Source organism: Corythoichthys intestinalis, chromosome 10 (assembly GCF_030265065.1).
Source record: "Corythoichthys intestinalis isolate RoL2023-P3 chromosome 10, ASM3026506v1, whole genome shotgun sequence".
Classification (NCBI taxonomy): domain Eukaryota; kingdom Metazoa; phylum Chordata; class Actinopteri; order Syngnathiformes; family Syngnathidae; genus Corythoichthys; species Corythoichthys intestinalis.
Window position 1 is genome coordinate 22119270 of NC_080404.1, and position 19749 is coordinate 22139018.

At 39.3% G+C, this 19749-nt stretch overlaps 1 protein-coding gene across 2 annotated transcripts in view; it reads right to left on the reverse strand.

Moving 5' to 3' along the window:
* LOC130923064 (cGMP-dependent protein kinase 2) overlaps window positions 1-19749 on the reverse strand; it is a 41000-nt gene that overhangs the window by 20959 nt on the left and 292 nt on the right. For both annotated transcript variants that reach the window (XR_009064647.1, XM_057848484.1), the window contains exons 2-9: window positions 16601-16780; window positions 12974-13330; window positions 8613-8779; window positions 7333-7446; window positions 5411-5516; window positions 2479-2542; window positions 2314-2391; window positions 77-171 (exon numbers count right to left, since the gene is read on the reverse strand). Coding sequence is in view for 1 of the 2 variants with exons in the window: in XM_057848484.1 (XP_057704467.1) it covers window positions 77-171; window positions 2314-2391; window positions 2479-2542; window positions 5411-5516; window positions 7333-7446; window positions 8613-8779; window positions 12974-13330; window positions 16601-16683 (1064 nt within the window). In the remaining variant the exon portion in view is untranslated. The remainder of the gene's footprint in view (window positions 1-76; window positions 172-2313; window positions 2392-2478; window positions 2543-5410; window positions 5517-7332; window positions 7447-8612; window positions 8780-12973; window positions 13331-16600; window positions 16781-19749) is intronic.

Here is a 19749-nt window from a genome sequence, read left to right on the forward strand (position 1 = left end):
AACCACGAATATAAGACGACCCCCACTTTTTCAGTCTTATTTCAATGTAAAAAAACACCTGAAAAAAAAAAAAAACCTGATCAGAGCTTTCTCTCCAAAGTAGTCTCCAACTCCGAGGGTCTTGATTTCCTGAGGTTCAGCAAAGCCTTCTGTGCTTTGTGTCACAATAACCTATCAATAACCAAATGGAGGAAAAATTGTCATTCAACAATAAAAGTGTGAGATGGGTTTCAGCGATCCATTGTTCACCAACTTTGCAATTGTCCTCCAAATTTTAGGACCTTTTGTCCCTTTCATTTGAAACAGAATTTTAACGTTGGATGTTAGCATAAAAACAACAGCAGCAAAACAATCTAAATTTGAAGATGGCGGTGTATCCGTGCCAAACAAAATTGGGAGAGAGGTTGATATCCGCGATTTCGAGTAATGCAGACGGCAGCGTTCTATGTCAAACAGTTTATTTTTAAAAGATGCCATGTGATTGAACAGGCCGGCGTGATCACAGGACTTCCAACTGTAAGCTGGTGTGTGGCCGTGTGACTGTATAGTTACATCTGATTGGTATAATGGGGTCATGTAATTATTGTTGCGACATATCATTGGTAAAATTCGCCACTGTGGGCATCTCTGGAAAAAAATTAAGTCAAATCTAATATGTTGAATACAGAGGAAAAATTTAACGACCAGTGTAGCCCAAAGTAGCGGAGAACAAAAGCAGTGTTTCTTCTTCACAAATCTACTCAAAAATAATAATTAAAAAAAAAACTATAGTGTGGTAAAACTCAAGTAAACGTAACGCGTTACTACCCACCTTTAACTTCAAGTAACTTTATATTGTTGTTAGGGCTGTCAGATGTTTAAAAATTTTAATCGAGTTAATCACAGCTTAAAAATTAATTAATCGTAATTAATCGCAATTCAAACCATCTCTAAAATATGCCATAATTTTCTGTAAATTATTGTTGGAATGGAACGATAAGACTCAAGACGGACATAAACATTCAACATACTGTACATAAGTACTGTATCAGTTTATAATAACAATAAATCCACAAGATGGCATTAACATTATTAACATTTTTTCTGTTAAAGGGATCCACCGATAGAAAGACTTGTGGTTCTTAAAAGATAAATTTGAGTACACGTTATAGTATCTTTTTATTAAAACCCCTTTGAATGTTTTCGTTTTAATAAAATTTGTAAACTTTCAATCAAAAAATTAACTAATAGCTCGACATTGTTGACGTCCCCGAGCGGGACGTCATATGGGCTCCCTGCTGCTCTTCCACAGTGTCTTCAACTACGCAAGGTAGTGATTGAAATACACCACATGGTGTCAAAGCCTTAAGAATTCATTAGAAATCTAGCCAAGTCAAACTCTGAGTAAGTTTTATGTGTATTTTGCATAGCTATTTTGATTGGGAATGCCAGTTCTCTTTGCATTGAGCGCTTTTCTTGTGAACATTATTTTTTTGAGCGATAGGAATATTATTTTTGTTGTGCTTTCACTAAATGATACTGTAGTGACTTAACTGCTCCGCCCAAATGCATGATGGGAAGTTGGGCAACCACGACTGTCAGTGGTGGCTGCAAATGGTATACAGTATGTTCTGTGTTGTGTTCAATTAAGCGTGTTAAGAAAAAGATCGACACCTGTGAGAGATAGGAATATTATTTTTGTTGGGCTTTCACTTATAATACTGTAGCAACTTAACTGTTCCGCCCAAATGCATGATGGAAAGTTGGGCAACCATGGCTGCAAATGGTATACAGTATGTTCTGTGTTGTGTTCAATTGAGCGTGTTAAGAAAAAGATCGTCTCCTGTCATTCTGCCCCATGTTGTTCGCCACAATACTTATATTTGTTGTGGAAGAGTTGCCAAAGCTTAAGCCAATAAAAGGCACGGTCCAATGAACGCCTGTGTCCACTCTCAAATGCCTTTTTCGCTCTCAGTGTGCTAAAACGGCGTCATTGTAAACTGCTTCAGGCAACGGATGAACGTGTCATTCCGTGCATGCGTTAATTGCGTCAAATATTTTAACGTGATTAATTAGAAAAATTATTTACCGCCCGTTAACGCGATAAATTTGACAGCACTAATGTTGTACAACTCTCTGCATCATTCGCACAATAATCATTCTTCAGCACCTTTGGACTACTTTGATCCTTACGTGGCTTAATGCCTCTATTTATTTACTGTAAGTATTGCTGGTTTGCTGTTTGTTGTAATGCTTGAGTGTTTCCACATACCAGAGACAAACAAATGTGTTTATTTAAACATACTTGGCAAATAAAGATGATTCTGATCTTACTTCTCCTTTTGCAATGATAAAGAACGTGTCACCATCTTCCCCCTCACGAATAATGTACTCTCCCTTTTGAAAATAGTCCTGCAAAGAGTAAACACGCATTCGTCTCAAAGATGATTGTTTGGATCACAGGAAATTTTTTTTAGTTAAATTACTGTAAATACTCACAACTTCAAGGCAATCAACAATCTTGGCAAGTTTCTCTTCTGGCAATTCCTGAAGTAGAGACACACTAAAAAAGAATAAGTCTGCAGTTAATTAATGTAATTAACCAGCTCTGTGACCCCCCCCCCCCCCCCCCAAAAAAAAATAGAGATAGGGTTTCAAGGATTGATGTGTATAAATACTTACAATATACCAACCAAATTTCATGTTGATTCATTAACGAATAATGGAGGAGAATTAATTGCTGTAATATTCGGACTATAAGTGACACCTGAGTATAAGTCGTACCAGCACAAAAACAATAGAAGAGGAAAAAACATGTCACACTGGAGTATGAGTAGAATTTTTGAGGAAAATTTATCTGATAATATCCAAAACCAAGTACAGACATGTCATCTTGAAAGGCAATTTAAGGTAAAAATAGAATACAGAACAAGAGGAGGAATTTTACGAACGTTACATGACGCATCGACAACAAACTGAGAACGTGCCCGGTATGTTAACGGATTAAGATGTATTCAGATAACTATCGCTATGCTAACAAGTTTACCAAACCATCAGTGTCACTCCAATGATACAATAATGTGTAAATAATTTCACACATAAATCGCTCTAGATTATAAATCGCACCTCCAGCCAAACTATGAAAAAAAAAAAACTACAATTCACGGTCAGAAAAATACAGTAATTTAATGAATCAGCCCTTAGACAAAAATATTGAAAATTGAAAAAAAAAAAAAAAAACAAAGAAATGGAGCTTTGAGGAATGTATTTCATTCTGAGGTCATTCTGGTCCTAAGAAATGGTGCCCCACGTAATTTTGCATGTAGAAAATGTATTTGGCTCTGTTTCGCCATTTCTTGTTATTCCGTCCAAAGCAATGCATCAGGGGACGCCCACTTCCCCCCCAGCAATCCTGGGTGTGACGTCACAACTATAATTGATGATCATGCATAGCTTTGTAGTGCTGCGCAAGCTAGTACATTGTTGACAGAATGACAGAACGGTTGCACAGGAACTGTAAACAATAACTGTGGAAAAGAAAAGAGGAGAAAAGACGAATGCTACTTTGAGATTTTTCGCCTCCATTGTTCACAATGCCGTCATGCCGCACTAAAAATACCGATGGCATGACGTCACTTCCTTAGTTTCTGATTGTTGTACGGACACACTAGTCTATATTGAGCGGCAGGTAATATTACATTAGCTGTGTAACAACAAATCCGCATAATAGGCATACTAGTGTAGCCCACATGACGTACAGTCCAACTAATTACACTTTTAAGGCCATTATCCGTTCTAGTGTAGACGTACTAGTCTGTGTCTCCACTCTTTGTCAAAGTCAATGTTATGACCCTGTGGGTCAATTGTTCTTTTTTACTGCTCTTTTACACTGGTGTGTTTGTGCGTGATTTGGGTGGCTGATTGAGTGAATTAGGTGCAGGTGTTGCTGATTCAGCCACTCCTGAGTGGTGCCCCCTGATTGGTCAAGGTTTGGACTTCCTGGCCTATTTAAGAAGCTTGCCACCAGCACTCATCCTCCTCTCCTCACCAGCATTCAGAAATGCCAATTTGTATGTTTGGTTTCCAGCAGTGATTCCTGTTTAATGTAATCTTTGTATATAGTGTAAATAGTTGAGCAGTAATGTAGGAGGGAGATGCCTTATTGTTTTACAGTTTTCTCCCGTTTTTGGTTGATAGGAGTTAGGTGAAGAAAATGTCTTTAATTTGACCTTTTTTCTTTTTGTTAAGGAAGGCAGGGTTTCTTAGGCTAGGTTCATACTACAGGTCTTAATGCACGAATCAGATTTTTTCGTGTTTTTCCGACTCGAGTGAGGCATTAACTTGACGGTCTGAACGTGACAAGTCGCATAGAACTGGACCATTTCAAATCCGATCTGGGTCACTTTCGTATGTGGTTCAAATCCGATCTGGGCCACATTTTTCCAGACTGTCGCGGCGGTCTGTACTGTCCATTCTCCCAAATCAGAATCCATGCAGCAATTATGTCATCAAGTAGCGAGAGAGACGCTACGGTAGTGGTGAAGCTGTGCGTTATTAGCGCCTAGCTTGCAGTGAACACGGCTTTTGGGGAAGGGCCGGGCTTGACAACAGTCCTAAAAAAAATTAAAATGGGTTGAGGATAAGCCTGAGAATGATCGGTTTTCTCTCTGCTCTATATGAGCAATATTTTAAAATTGCCTACACGGCAGAGAGTCGGGGCAAACTGCACGGACAGTGAGTGCATGCTATCGATCCATATAAACTTTGAATATAAGCCTAAACGGGGATTATTTATGTCTGTTATTGGTGTCCTCTTTTTAAAAAGCAAAATATGATATCCCTGGACTGACGGATGACGTGTGTCATTTGTTTTGACGCTTCTGTGCATGCGGGTCTTCTTGCACAGCGTGTGTCGGACTGCGAATTAGAGCGCATGCGTCATACTTGAATGGTCTCAATGGACAAAGGCAGTCTGAACGGGCACGCCAAAAAAAACGGATATGACAAAAAATCGGATTTGTGCATTAAGACCTATAGTATGAACCTAGATTTAGATTGTTTTGTTATTTTGGCAACTGTCTCCCTCTGAGCCAAATAAAGACGTTGCTCTTGATTTTCCGTTTTCACTGGCTTTTCTGGGTGAGGGTTTGACGGGAGGAGCACACACCCTGTTATAGCCTAACCCGAACCCTAACCCTAGACCGGGGCGTAACAGTCACCACATGCCTACGAGCTTCCCACCGACACACACGCTCCACTGACGGCCAATCAGACCAAAGAGTTGTAATTGAAACACTGAATATTCAAATTGCATCCAATAGGATGAATATTAATAACAAACATGACTTTGATGAATTGCAAAGAAAAGAAAATATGAAACCTTACTTCCACTTTAAAGTATCTTGTGTATCAGATCGTTAGGGTACATTACCTGCGCAAAAAGCTGAAATACTCCTCATTCCGGGCTTGTGTAGTCCGCATCATGATTGCTTGGAAAGTCTGACGATCCAAAGCCCATATGTGGGACTCCGTCAGAGCTGTATAATAGTGACAGTTTAAAAAAAAAAAAAAATATATATATATATACAGTGGTACCTCTACATACAAAGTTAATCCGTTCCAGGACCTTGTTTGTAAGTCGAAATGGTCGTATGTCGAGCAGGATTTTCCCATAGGAATACATTATAATTCCATTAATTCGTTCCACAGCCCAAAAACCTGCACTAAATCCTTAAAAAATACTGCTGGTACTATTACAAATGGCAATTACATATAGCAAAACAAATAAATAATAAATAAAAATCGGATTAATAATATAATAATAATAATAATTCCTGTAATAGTGTAACGAAACGGGTTCTAATAAGGCGGACGTTTTTTCTGTACCTGAAGGCACCGCGGGGCTGACGTGACAAAGAGGGAGGGGAGCGGGTGAGAGTTTACTTTCGCTTTCAATGCTTTCTTGAGAACATCAATTGCAGCAGACAGCAGGCGTTTTGTGTTGAATAAGTTGTGAAAGAAATGATGAAAACGTGGCGAAGCTGGCGATTTCTCTGGAGATGTTACCACAATAAGAATTGTCAGCTTAATTTATAAAGACTGGCGAACGATGGTCGGAGGAGGACCGTGGAGATGTATTGTTGAGCCATTTCACCCCACGCTCATATTTTTCTGTCATTTGCATCTTCATTTAGAAGGTAAGCGTCAACTTTTTCCTTGTTTCACCACCTGTACCAACCTTTTCTGAAACCTGTGTTGATTTGTCACACAAGAAAATCCACCGTGCATTCGTCTGCGGTGCTGCCATTGTCGTCGTATTTCGAGCATGTCGTCGGATGTAGAAACAAATGGCGAGTCAAATTTTACGTCGGCTGTCGAAAAGTTCGTGTGTCGAAGCGATCGTATGTAGAGGTACCACTGTATATATATATATATATATATATATATATATTAGGGCTGTCAAAATTATCGCGTTAACGCACGGTAATTAATTTTTTAAAATTAATCACGTTAAAATATTTGACGCAATTAACGCACATGTCCCGCTCAGAAAGTATTCTGCCTTTTGGTAAGTTTTACAGCAAGACTTTTTGTGCTGTCCAACAGCGAACTCTTGTGGTCGCTTTGCGACATGGTTTATTGTTTTCTTTCCAGTTCATTATGGCTGCACGACGTCTCGGGCTGATAATGTTGTGCTTATATGATCCTTGGACAAGATTTGTCCGTAAGTATGGTTGTTGTAAAGAATGTACATATTATGTTAGTAAGCGAAATGTTATATTTTTTGTATGAGACGCTTTTTGTTTATGTTTAGTGAACCTGTATAGCGTGCAAAGCTAACGTTGTTGCTAATGCAATGCTTGTGTACTTTTTTTTTTGTAGTTTTACGACGGTCTAAAGAGGACAATGGTTTGAGGCCATTTTATTAATAAATCAGATGAAAAAGGAAGAAGTCTAATTATTAAGGCGTCGTTCACTAGCTGTCTAGCTTTGGAAAAAGTAAAGCTAAAGACAGAAAAATATGGCATATTTTATAGATGGTTTGAATTGCGATTAATTGCGATTAATTACGATTAATTAATTTTTAAGCTGTAATTCACTCGATTAAAAATTTTAATCGTTTGACAGCCCTAATATATATATATGTATATATATATACTGTACATGGTGATGCAGTGGTATATCACTTCTAAAAAATGTACCGGTAAATCAAAATTTTTTTTATTTACCGTGGCACAATCTACAACAAAAATGAATCGATAAATGTGGGCAGGTATTTAACAATTTCAATCTGGAAAAGATTTATATTTTTAGAGGCTTTAAACCATAAGCAACAATAGTGTTGATGCTCACCTTTTACGGTGGCTGTTCTTTTGCAATTATACAATATTGCCAATTCTCCAAATGCTGTTCCAGGATGCATCTCACTGAGCAGTTTGCCGTTTTGGATGACTTCCAGCAAGCCATCTGAAATGAATAGCATATGCTTAAATATGTCTTTTTTAATGATTGTGATAATTGCACCTAAGCATCTAACGTTTTTTAAGAAATGAACAATCACTGTAAAATACAGGAGCTCGGTTCTCGAGCGCCACAAGATGCCTTCGAGAAGATTCAGCCCCAACTCCACTCAGTCATACACTTTATTATGCCTATGCGAATAGGCATTCTGATGCCAGGCCACAAGTTAGCCCTGTAAGGGCACCCCTGTGGCCCAGACACAAACAAGCATGGTGAAAACAAGGCAACAATGCGCAGGTAAATCTGTTAGGTCCACAAATATTTGGACAATAATTGTACAAATGCAATGAAATGTATATATTTTCATAAATCAATTTATTGCAAATTCACATCGATGTTATTCCAGATATTTTTATTTGTGTCTAGAAGTTAAGCTTGTGGTCCACTAGAAAGGTCCCTAAACTAATTCTTGAGTTGGAGCTGAGGGTTCCAGAAATCTGAGAAAGTCCTGACTACTTTTTCAGAATTCCGATGACTTGATTAATTAATGTTAATTAGTGGCCTTTAGTACAGGTTTAAAAGAGCAAAGACATGAACGAAGTTCCTTGGTTGTTGAGTATGTAATCCTGAATGCACTATTATGTATTATGTCATTCACAAGGACTCGCTAAATGGTTTCAGCAGTGGCATTTGGAACAATTCCACTTGCAGAGAGTAGTATTTCAGTCCACAACAGGGGTCACAACCCTCGGCTCTTTGATCCCATTGATGCCGCTCAGTCATATATTTAAATAAATGAAAATTTGATTAAATGTTCTTCTGGTGCATGCAAGATTTAACTAACATCCCTTTAGTATGCAGATCAAGTCAGGCTCACAGTTCTGTTTGTTTGTTAACATAACACCAACGCAGTGACGCAGGTCATGAATTCACCAGCTATGTAAAGTCAGGGTTGCCCCATCTGAAGATGTACCCACAAGTATTTGCCAAACCTGCTTGTGCTCCGGCTATGGTCCTTTGTCCAACTTATTTTCATAAAAATTGTTATCATTCATTGCCCAACTGTCTCATCTTTACTCCTACAATGACCCATCACTACTCATGTGTCCTTTAGGAGCAACCTTGTCCCCTTGGATACCATGATGGGAATGTCTTGTGTACAGTGAACCAACCTGTTAAGACATATAGGAAGTTTCCAGATTCCCCCTCCTGGATGACAAGCTGTCCTTTCGTGTACACCTTCTCATACATACAGTCAACCATTTCCCTTGTGTGTTGTGGCTCCAATCTCTTAAGGAAATCATTGTTTGTCATGGCGTCATTCATGAGCTTTTTAATTCTGAAATGGAAAGGTAGGAAAGGACACTAAGCCAAAACCGAGTTTTCAACATTCAAAGACACAAAGTGTGTTGCCTCTGAAATGGCTGATACTTGCCCCAGTCAACTTCCAGAGTTTGTGCCTCGAATTTTCATACCTGTATACAGTCATATGAGCTCACTCTGCTTTCATTATTACTACAATTATTATTATTTCCTTGTAAACTGCCAATATTAGCAAGATTTTCTTTCTGTTTTATCTCAGTATCCTAAAAAGACCTACAACATTACATTTGGCTTATTTTTGTACTATCTGCGCTAGACATGTGCCGATTACCTGTTTCAAGGTATACCATGGTATGACAACTCACGGTTTCAATACGGCAAAAAATTTACGTCATTTATGTCCCAAAAAAGCAGGGAGAAATCCCTCCCTTGCAGCTGCAGGCTAAACCTTCCCCAACCGGTTGTTGCTCAGTGTCAGCTGTGCTACACGATGGCTGAAGGAAGGGAAACTCATCAACTTTTTCCCCCCATCGAAGAAAACGAAATCGCTGGTATGGGAATACTTCAGCTACAGAAAAGCTACAGACGGCCGCAGCTTAGAGGAGAAGGGCCAACCGACATGTAAAATATGTTTACACAGGGTGAAAGCTGAGGAGGCAAAACCTCCAATAGGATTTCGCATTTATACAAAATTAAAGGTTAGTAAACTCTATCATGAACGTTTTGGCGACGTTGGGCGCTAGAATCTAATTTCCCTGAAGGAACTCTTCCAAGGGATAAATAAAGTTTATTGAATTGAATTGAATTGAATTAAATCCCACCAGCTATGAGAGTTAACTCCAGCGTGTTTAGCGTGTCTTGCGGTGGTAAAACATGTGTTTTTTTCTCTCTGGCAACTGTCTGTGTTGAGAGAGAGCGTGTGTATAATGTAAACATTTCATACGCACGTGCTTTTTATGGAAAATGATTCAATTATTTTTGTTTTGATGGTAATAATGACCTGTGGGTTTACGCTCACCTAAAGGACTGCATTTATTTTAATTTGATTTAGGATATTTCAGTTATTTTTTTTTGTTATTGTTTAAAAAAAAAGAGTTAATATTGTTTTGAAAAATAAAAACCCTGTTCAATCGAAAAAAAATTTTTTTTTGTTTTGTTTTTTTGTTAAACAGATACGTAGCTGAAAGAAACACATTTTGGAGCTGTAATTGCAAAACAGTGATACCGTGATATTTTTGCTTAAGGTTATCATACATCATAATCTCATACCGGCAGATGCCTAATCTGTGCCAAGTGAAGTGGCGTTTTAGACAGTGTTTTGGTGAATTCGTAGGCATGCGCAAGCGTGTGCTTTGGAAACGGGGGTGGGGGTTGGCATTAGTTATAGGTTTAAGCACTCCTGACTCCTTCTGCAAAAAAAAGTGTTTCCTTGCCTTTTCTTTCAGTGCAAACATAACACTATCTTCTCTGTCCATGCCGCTTGTCCTCTGCCTGACGTAGATCATTTTTATTGATTGTGTGTGTGTTTGCATGCACAAACACACTTGTTCATTACCACATCACACAGATAATGAATTCAGAGAAAAAAGAAGCTGTTGAATGGATCGGAGTGTTGTGGGCAAGCAAAATGACATGCGCTGTGTAATCGAAGCCCAAATGACTCTGCTTCTGCATTAAGATCCTGTAGCCCTTTTGTTCATCTTAGTCTCCCTATGAACAAGCTAATAATGAAGCCTTTCAAATCTGCATAATAGAGTAGGTAAGGTGCTTGGGTCTTTACATCATAATGCCAGAGAAATTAGGTTTTGGTCATTGAAATGCAAGTATAAATGAATGTATACTTGACCATGACCATCCATTTTCTGTTAGTGAAGAGGAAAGAAGAGGAGGTTAAAGCAGGTCACCATCAACACTGTGTATCGTGGGGATTGGGCGTTGCTGTCCTCACCTTGGTGGGCCAAACAAGACCTTCTAAACTACACCAACACACTTTCCCTTGAGGAAGCAGAGTCTGGGGACTCTGAGGCATGTTCTCTCCCTCACATTGGCAGAGATGGGTGAGATTTGCCTGAATGTCTTAAAGGGCCTGGTTGTACTAGGACTGTCTTGGTTGACATATCAATGCAATGTCGCTAGAACTGGAAGTGTTGGTCCCCGTATTTAAGATTGGGGTTGCAAAGCATGCCTCCTGGAGAGGTGTTCCGGGCATGTCCAGGTTCATACTGCAGGTCTTAATGCACAATTCAGATTTTTTTGTCATATCTGTTTTTTTTTGACGTGTCCGTTCAGATTGCCTTTGTCCATTGACCCCATTCAGGTATCACGCATGCGCACTAATTCGCAGTCCGACACATGCTGAGCAAACTGACCCGCATGCGCTCCACATCAAGACAAATTACTACGTACTGTGCGTGCATGACACACACACACATAAGCCTTATGTGTGTGCGCCAGTTTTGCCCCGACTCGGCCATACAGGCAATACTGAAATATTGCTCATTTGGCGAACAGTAAGAAACCAAGCATTATCATGGTTATCCTTTTCTTCATTGTATTTTTTTATGACTGTGGTCAAGCCCTCCTCCTGCGTAGTAAAAGCCGAGTTCAAGCTAGGCACTAACGCGAATGAACAGCTACCTCACTGCCGTCTAGCGTGCTGCTCTCGCTCTTAGCTGACACAATTGCTGCATGAATTCCGATTTGGGAGAAATGACATTTCAGACCGCCGCAACGTTCTGGAAAAATGTGGCCCAGATTGGATTTAAACCACATACGAAAGTGACCCAGATCGGATTTGGAATGGTCCACTTCTATGTGACTTTCAAGTTAATGCCTCAAGCGAGTTGAAAAAACACGAAAAAATTGTGCTTTAAGACCTGCAGTATGAACTTAGCTTATGTCTCTCGGCTTGCCTGGAAACATCTTGGGTTCCCACTGGAGGAGCTGGTTGTAGTGGCTGGGGAGAGGGAAGTCTTGGCTACCCTACTAAAGCTGCTGCCCTCGCGATCCGACCCCGGATTAAGCGGTAGATGATGAGTTGGATGGATGGATTGATGGTTGCGGAGGATTCGTCCTGCTATAGCGATTTGCAGCTGAATGTGAAGCCATTGGGATGAGAATAAGCACCTCCAAATCTGAGTTGATGATCCTCAGTCAGGAAAAGGCAGAATGCCCTCTCCAAGTCAGGGAGGAGGTCTTATCCCAAGTGCAGGAGTTCAGGCATTCTAGCGTCATGTTCTCGAGTCAGGGAAGAATGAAATGGGAGATCAACTGCAGTGTCTGGAGTGATGCACATTCTTTATTGGTCTGTCCTTGGTGAAGAAGGACCTGAGCCAAAAGGCAAAGGTTTCTATTTTTCGGTTGATGTATATACAGTACGTTTCAACCCTCATCTATGGTCACTAGCACTGGGTTGTGACTGAAGGAACAAAATTTCAGATGAAAGTGGATCAAATTCATTTTCTCTTCGGGAAAACCAGTTTTTTTTCTCTCAGAGATAGGGAGAGAAATGCTCATCTCGGATAGGCTCAGATTCGAGACAATGTTCCTCCACTTTGAGAGGAGCCAGATTAAGTGGCTGGGGTATCTGGTTAGGTTGCCTCCCTGGTAAGGAGTTCTGGGCATGTCCCAGCTGCCTTAATGGATGAACTAGAACACGCTAGGGAGACTGACTCGTGATCCTCGTGTTGGAGTCGGACAAAGTTGATGGGGAAGGACAAGTCTGAACTTCTCTATTGAAGGTAGTGGTCCCGTGACCCAACCTTAATGTATAGAGTAGAAGATTGGAGAAGGGCAGAATAGGAGACAAAAAAACTGTCCGAATGACAATGAAGTTAAAACTGAGGGAATTAGCTCTATTGCAGCAATTGTAGAAGCTTTTTGTTGGTGTTGGTGTTGTTGTTGACCAAAGTCAGTATAATAGTTTACAGTAATTCATTTTAAAGGGCTTGGACCTGAAAACAAAGGATTAACCTTTAGAGAAGTATTTTAATTTTCGCTAAATGGAAAAAAAAAAAAAAAAAACAGCTAAATTTTTGACACAGCTTATGCCTACTTGAATAAAACTCTTAAAAGGCAAACCATATCTACAGAATTTTACTGTTCAGTATTCACAGAAGTTAGGATTTCGAATCTATTCAAAAATCAGTTCTAAAATGTTACATTTTAGTGAAATTGCAAGTTTCATACTGAAAAGTGGCAGTCAACTTACTCCGAGTCTTTGTGTATAGGCTTCACCACAGAAATGTGAGTAGGTCTTAGCCCCCCACAGAAGTAATCAGAAGTAGGCTCAGCAGAGACACCTTCCTTGGCTTTAAGTCTTTGGTGGACCGCCACGGCGGCCTTTTGGAAACGACTGGGTCCTTGATTGATTACACTGAAGCGGTGGTGGCACAGTCCTGGTGCTGCACATCCAAAGCTGCTGTTGTAGCCTATAGCATCCTGGAGTTTGTCAATTTGGGAGACCTTGGCATCTAACTCCCTCTGCAGATGTTGCAACTGAAGTTCCCGAGCTTCTAGTACTTTGTCTTTCTGTAGCAGCTCAAGTTCCAGGTAGTTTATTCGCATCCTGAGGTTGAGGATTAGAATTACTGAGAGGAATAGGAATACATTTTATCACACTTGTATACAGAATTTTATGATTTGTTTCACCTCTTCTAATTAAAAAAAATCTTTCACTTGTTAAAAAAATTAAACCTCACTTGCAATTTTTTGGGACTGGGGTAAAGGAGCTGTTTGGGGCCCCACTGTTGTCAGGGGGCCTGTAACAACTGCTTATTACCCTTATGCCATGAGCTGGCTCTGGCAGATGGATGATGATCCGAAACAGGATACAATGGCAAGGGTGCATGCAGAAACACACACCCAGAAACACCCCCACACACATATACCACACACACACAACCCCAACTTGTTCAGCTGAATGTTTAAAGAAGTCTTTTCCTTTTGGCTTTTCCATTCAGGGTGTTTAAATTTAGCAAGTAGCAATAGTATAAGCAATAGCATTCGGAGCAAAGACTATGAAACGGAATTCACTGCCATACACCAGAAGTGGCCGGTAACTAATTACATTTATGGTCATTACTATAAAAAATTAGTCTTTGGAGTGCAGTCTAGGGCTGCAGCTATCGATTATTTTAGTAGTCGATTAATCGATGAACTAGTTAGTTCGAATAATCGAGTAATCGGATAAGGAACATGAAAAATTAAAATACATGGGGTGAGCCTCAAACGGTATAAAATAAATAAATAAATGAGGATCTATGTACAACAAAAGAACAATTGGCTAACTTACATAGCAAAATTCCGCTAGCTTAAATGCTCTAAAATACTTGTGTTTTTTTAGCAATGCTCCTAACAAATGGTTCAGACTCATATTCCCACAAAAAACGACTAAATATACCTATAAATTAAATTACAAATGCATTAAAAAAACATTAGCCCAAACAAAAACTTAGCTTACGTTGGTCTTAACAGGGAGCAGTTGGATTCAGCCATGTAAAATGAGGCACACCAGAGGGCAGTGTTTCCACCCTAATCCATAAAACTAAATGTAAACACTTATAAAATAAACCATTACAATGTCACTTTAATTAAACGAATACCCGAAGCAAACAAATTTAATTTGAATATTCTTTTCTTATCGAATACTGGAGTTAATCGATTAATCGTTGCAGCCCTAGTGCAGTCATACTTTCACATGAGTACAATCATTTTACTTTGGCTTCAGTAGCTACTAAAGATGCACCGATACCGATACTAGTATCGGCAGGGGGCACCGATCTGGCCCGAAATGGTTGTATCGGTATCGGCGAGTACCAACAAAGACGGCGCCGATACCATTTACCGGTCCATTATTATAACATTTGACCGCAGCCTTTTTTTTTCTCCTCCTGGCGCTCACCACACTCTGTCTCCGTGTTGTGTGATGACACGTGAACACCAAGCAGCTATCGCTATTGGCCTGCTCCAGACCAATGAGAACGGGCCAATAGCCACTCCTGACCAATGACAAGGCCGCTTGGCGGCGTTGACATGGTGGCGCCGACATAGCGGCGGTCGGGAAATATTTCAAAATAGAAATCCCGTCAATTAAAATCAATGGCTGCATGCAAGATTTGCCGTCTGAAAGTTTCGAGATGTGGAGTTAAATCGGCCAGTTTCAATACCTCGAACATGATAAAACATTTGAAGACGAAGCGTGAACGGACACAACGAGTTTGAGCCTGCAAGAGCAGGACTGCTATGGAAGGGTGCTGGACCGGTGCAACAATCTCTGGTCAGTTCACTACGTCAACTTTACTTTGTCTTTTACTTAAAGAAATGCTGCAGTAATTTGGGAACTGTTTCCAAAGTAGGGTTGCCACCTTTAAGAAATAGAAATAAGGGACCCGCCCCCCCCTCCCGAAAAAAGGAGGCTAATAGAGAGACGGGATGCTGTGGTCAATTATTATTACTTATTATTGTTAGCGTCCGCAAATGCGGAAACAACGTTGGACCTCGAAGCGGACAACAAGCGGGGGAAACGTACAAGGGTTTAATGATTGCAAACAAAAAAAATAACACGCGATCGCGGGATAGTAGAAATAACAAAAGGAGTCCGTGACAGCAGGTCGACGGAGCTCAATACTACAAACTCGAAGGTTAACTAAGACGATAGGCAGCGAGCCAAAAAGTCAAAATAAAAACACTCAAATACCTGCACAGGGTAGAGGTTACATACGAGTGCAGCACACTAACAGAAAAAAAACAATGCAGGGGCGTAACAAGCAAATGTAGCGAGACTATAGTGCGAGATGTCAAATGGCAATCAGCAAAGCAAATATCTCGGCAGCCTTCTCTGAGCTCACCTGTGCTTAAATGCTGCGTTGATGAGCCTGCATTGGATTTAGGTGCGACGTCAGGAACGCCCCCACTAACAGCCCAGCAAAAAAAACACAATCTAACCAGCAGCAGAATGTGACAATAATTTCATGAAAGTTGCACTGTTTGGCCTTTGAGAGGTTTAAAAAAGTTTACTCAGTTCATTCAGAGTTTATTATTATGAACTTATTTTTACTTTCTTACTGTTGGGCTAGTATTATACTTTGTACAAATCCTTTTCCTATTTTGCAAAGATAAGCAACAGCCTGACAAAGCCTTGATAGCAATGATTTCACATCCAATTATGTAGCTCTTTGGGGGAGAAAAAAAAAAAAAAAAAAAAATATATATATATATATATATATATATATATATATATATATAAACGGGGTGGTATCGGTATGGTATCGGCCGATACTGCACAGCCAGGTATCAGTATCGGTATCGGGGCCAAAAAATGGTATAGGTGCAACACTAGTAGCTACATTTAGTTAAGTTCATTAATTCACTCAATTACATTTTAAAACACTTCTGTTGTAAAGTTAAAAAAGAAAGAGGGTGAGAGATAGGATATAACAAAGCAAGCTAATTTTGTGTCTGTGACGTGCCAGTACCGACCGTCTATCTGAAGCGCTAGAAAGCAACACATACTAGACACTCTATTTTGCCAAGAAAAGTGCTTTTACCCAGTCTCCCACTTTGAAAACGCACCATGAAATCAAAATATTTGGAAAGAAATTGTAGCTTACTGTACACAATTTGAACACATTACATGAAAACCCTAATCTACTATTTCGTCTATTTAGGCAAATAGCAGGATTCAAATTTATCCACTTGCTAAATTGAGGTTTCAGATCAATCAATAGTTTATTTCAATGTTATCTGAAATAAGTATTAGTGCAGTGACATCTTGCTTTTGTAAGTAAGTTATATTTTGAAAAATCTGACAACATTCATGAAACTTGGCTTGACTAACCTTAAGATGTCTGTGTCCAGGCCCGGCAGTTCTGTGTGTATGTCCTCCACAGCCCGTGGGGCCTTTATTGAACCATTGCCCATGTCTGGACATTGACCTGCCACCACAGGAATTGCTCTCAAAGCATTGTAAACACAGTCTTTTGAGAAGATGCTCACCAACAGGATAAGGTGGAGGTGTCTGTTTTCATGAAAAAAAAAAAAAAAAAAAAATCAATTTAAAAAGCACCTCCATGAAATGTGTTTTCATTTACAGGATTAACAAATAAACAAAGGATCTTAACCAGGGCTCCAGTCCAGACTGTCTCTCAAAGAGGGGTGGGGACCTCTAGGTAGCTCACGATACGATATTTTTGTGATACAAGGCTCACGATACACGTGGTGGGGGGGCAGGCACTAAAATAGTGGTATCGGTATCGGCGAGTACCAACAAATAGGGCGCCGATATACTGGTATCATTTGAACGCAGCCTTCTATCTCCTGACACTCACAACACTCTGTGTTGTGTGATGACACGTGATCACTTTGCATGCCAAGCAGCTATCGCTATTGGCCTGCTCCAGACCAATGAGAGCGGGCCAATAGCTGCTCTTAACCAATGCTGGGGCAGCTTTTTCATATGGAGGAAAAACAAACCAGGAAAACAAAAGTCAGGGGTCTGTCAATATTTCAGCATAGAAACTCAGTTGAGTATAATGGCTGCATGCAAGATTTGCGGCCTGAAAGTTTCGAGAGGTGGATTTAAATCGGCCAATTTCAATACCTCGAACCTGATAAAACATTTGAAGACGAAACATGTGAACGAACACAAAGAGTTCAAGGCTGCAACAAGAGCAACTGCTACCAAGAGAAAGAGGCCTGGACCGTTCACCGGAGCAACAAACCCTGGTCAGTTCATTTTGTCCACTTTACTTTTACTGAAAGAAATGTCGCAGTGATTTGAGACCTGTTTCAAAAGTAGGGTTGCCACCTTTCAGAAATAGAAATAAAGGACACCCCCTCACGCCCAAAGTGGTACAGGCGACATTACAAAACCTAATATATATATATATATATATATATATATATATATATATATATATATATAAAGGGCTGTCAAAATTATCGCGTTAACGGGCGTTAATTAATTTTAAAAAAATTAATCACGTTAAAATATTTGACGCAATTAACGCAGATGCCCCGCTCAGACAAATTTAAATGACAGTACAGTGAAACGCTCACTTGTTGTGTTTTATGGAGTTTTGCCGCCCTCTGCTGGTGCTTGGGTGCGACTGATTTTATAGGCTTCAGCACCTATGAGCATTGTGTAAGTAATTATTGACATCAACAATGGCGGGCTACTAGTTTATTTTTTGATTGAAAATTTTACAAATTTTATTGAAACGAAAACATTAACTCATTTGCTCCCGGAACCGTATAAATACGTTTTATTTTTAAATGCTCAACTGTCCCGCAACCGTATTTATACGTCTTTTGCGTTTTTTTTTTTTTTTTTATAAGAAGCATATATAGCTTCCGCTGTATCTGAGAAACAAAGAAAAATGCTCCAAACCAATTTTAAAGCAATAAAACTGGCCACTGGAGGGCAGTAGCGCATTTTGGAAGACTAGACAAGCCGATTCAACAGCAGTGAACGGCCGGCCAGCATTGTCAAAGCGCTGGCGGATTGAGCCCAGGTGGCGCTCCGACCGGACAAAACAACGAGAGGACGCCTGGGACGCCAGGCGCTGGACGATCGTGCAAAACGAGTGAAACCCCCCGTGGAGCGGCTCGCCTAGCAGACCCCGCAGAAATGCAAAAATAATCCATCTTTGTGAGACAGACAACGATGAGGGAAAAGTTTACACAGCTGACGTGGCGACAACGGCGTCATCTCGGCGACAAACCGTCATCTCTCAGTCATTGTGTGTGAATAAATTGTTACTACTCTATCTAAAGCTCTATTTGTCTGGTTGTTCATAGTATTTTGTAAAAGGAAAACATTATTCAGATGTTTGGGATGTAACTAATGCAAAAAATAGCTTTGTTAAAGTCAAAGTTATGTTTGAAATGTATGCGTTTACAAAGAGCTCATTTTCTCCGTTTTTTCATCAGAAATTGGAAAATTGCTCAAACTAAGCTATTTTCTAATGCTGATTTCTAAAGAATGGAAAAAGATACGAACTTACTTTTTTTTCTGCTGAAAGAAGAGAGTCAAATCTTTCTTTTGGTGGGTTCAAAGTTTATATAGCAATAGAACAGAATTTTCTGTGGGCCTTGCAAAATCAGTCAAAATCCAGAAAAAACGGCCGGGAGCGAAGGGCCTTGCTCTGGTGAAAATGGCTGGGAGTGAAAGAGTTAAGAGGGGTTTTAATATAAAATTTCTATAACTTGTACTAACATTTTTCATTTAAGAACTAGAAGTCTTTCTATCCATGGATCGCTTTAACAGAATGTTAATAATGTTAATGCCATCTTGTTGATTTATTGTTATAATAAACAAATACAGTCCTTATGTACCATATGTTGAATGTATATATCCATCTTGTGTTTGATCTTTCCATTCCAACAATAATTTACAAAAAAATATGGCATATTTTATAGATGGTTTGAATTGTGATTAATTGCGATTAATTACGATTAATTAATTTTTAAGCTGTAATTAACTCGATTAAAAATTTTAATCGTTTGACAGCCCTAATGTGTATATATATATATTCATACTGTATATATATATATATATATTAGGGCTAATATGTATATATATATATATTCATACTGTATATATATATATATATATATATATATATATATATATATATATATATATATATATTAGGGCTGTCAAACGATTAAAATTTTTAATCGAGTTAATTACAGCTTAAAAATTAATTAATCATAATTAATCGCAATTAATCACAATTCAAACCATCTATAAAATATGCCATATTTTCCTGTAAATTATATGTATATTCTGTAAAATAAATTGTTGGAATGGAAAGATAAGACACAAGATGGATATATACATTCAACATACAGTACATAAGGACTGTAGTGGGCATTTCACTCTACTGTCATTTAAATCTGTCTATGCTGTCCTCACTCCGAAGCGTCTACTTTTTCCAAAGCTAGACAGCTAGTGAACGACGCCTTAATAATCAGACTTCTTCC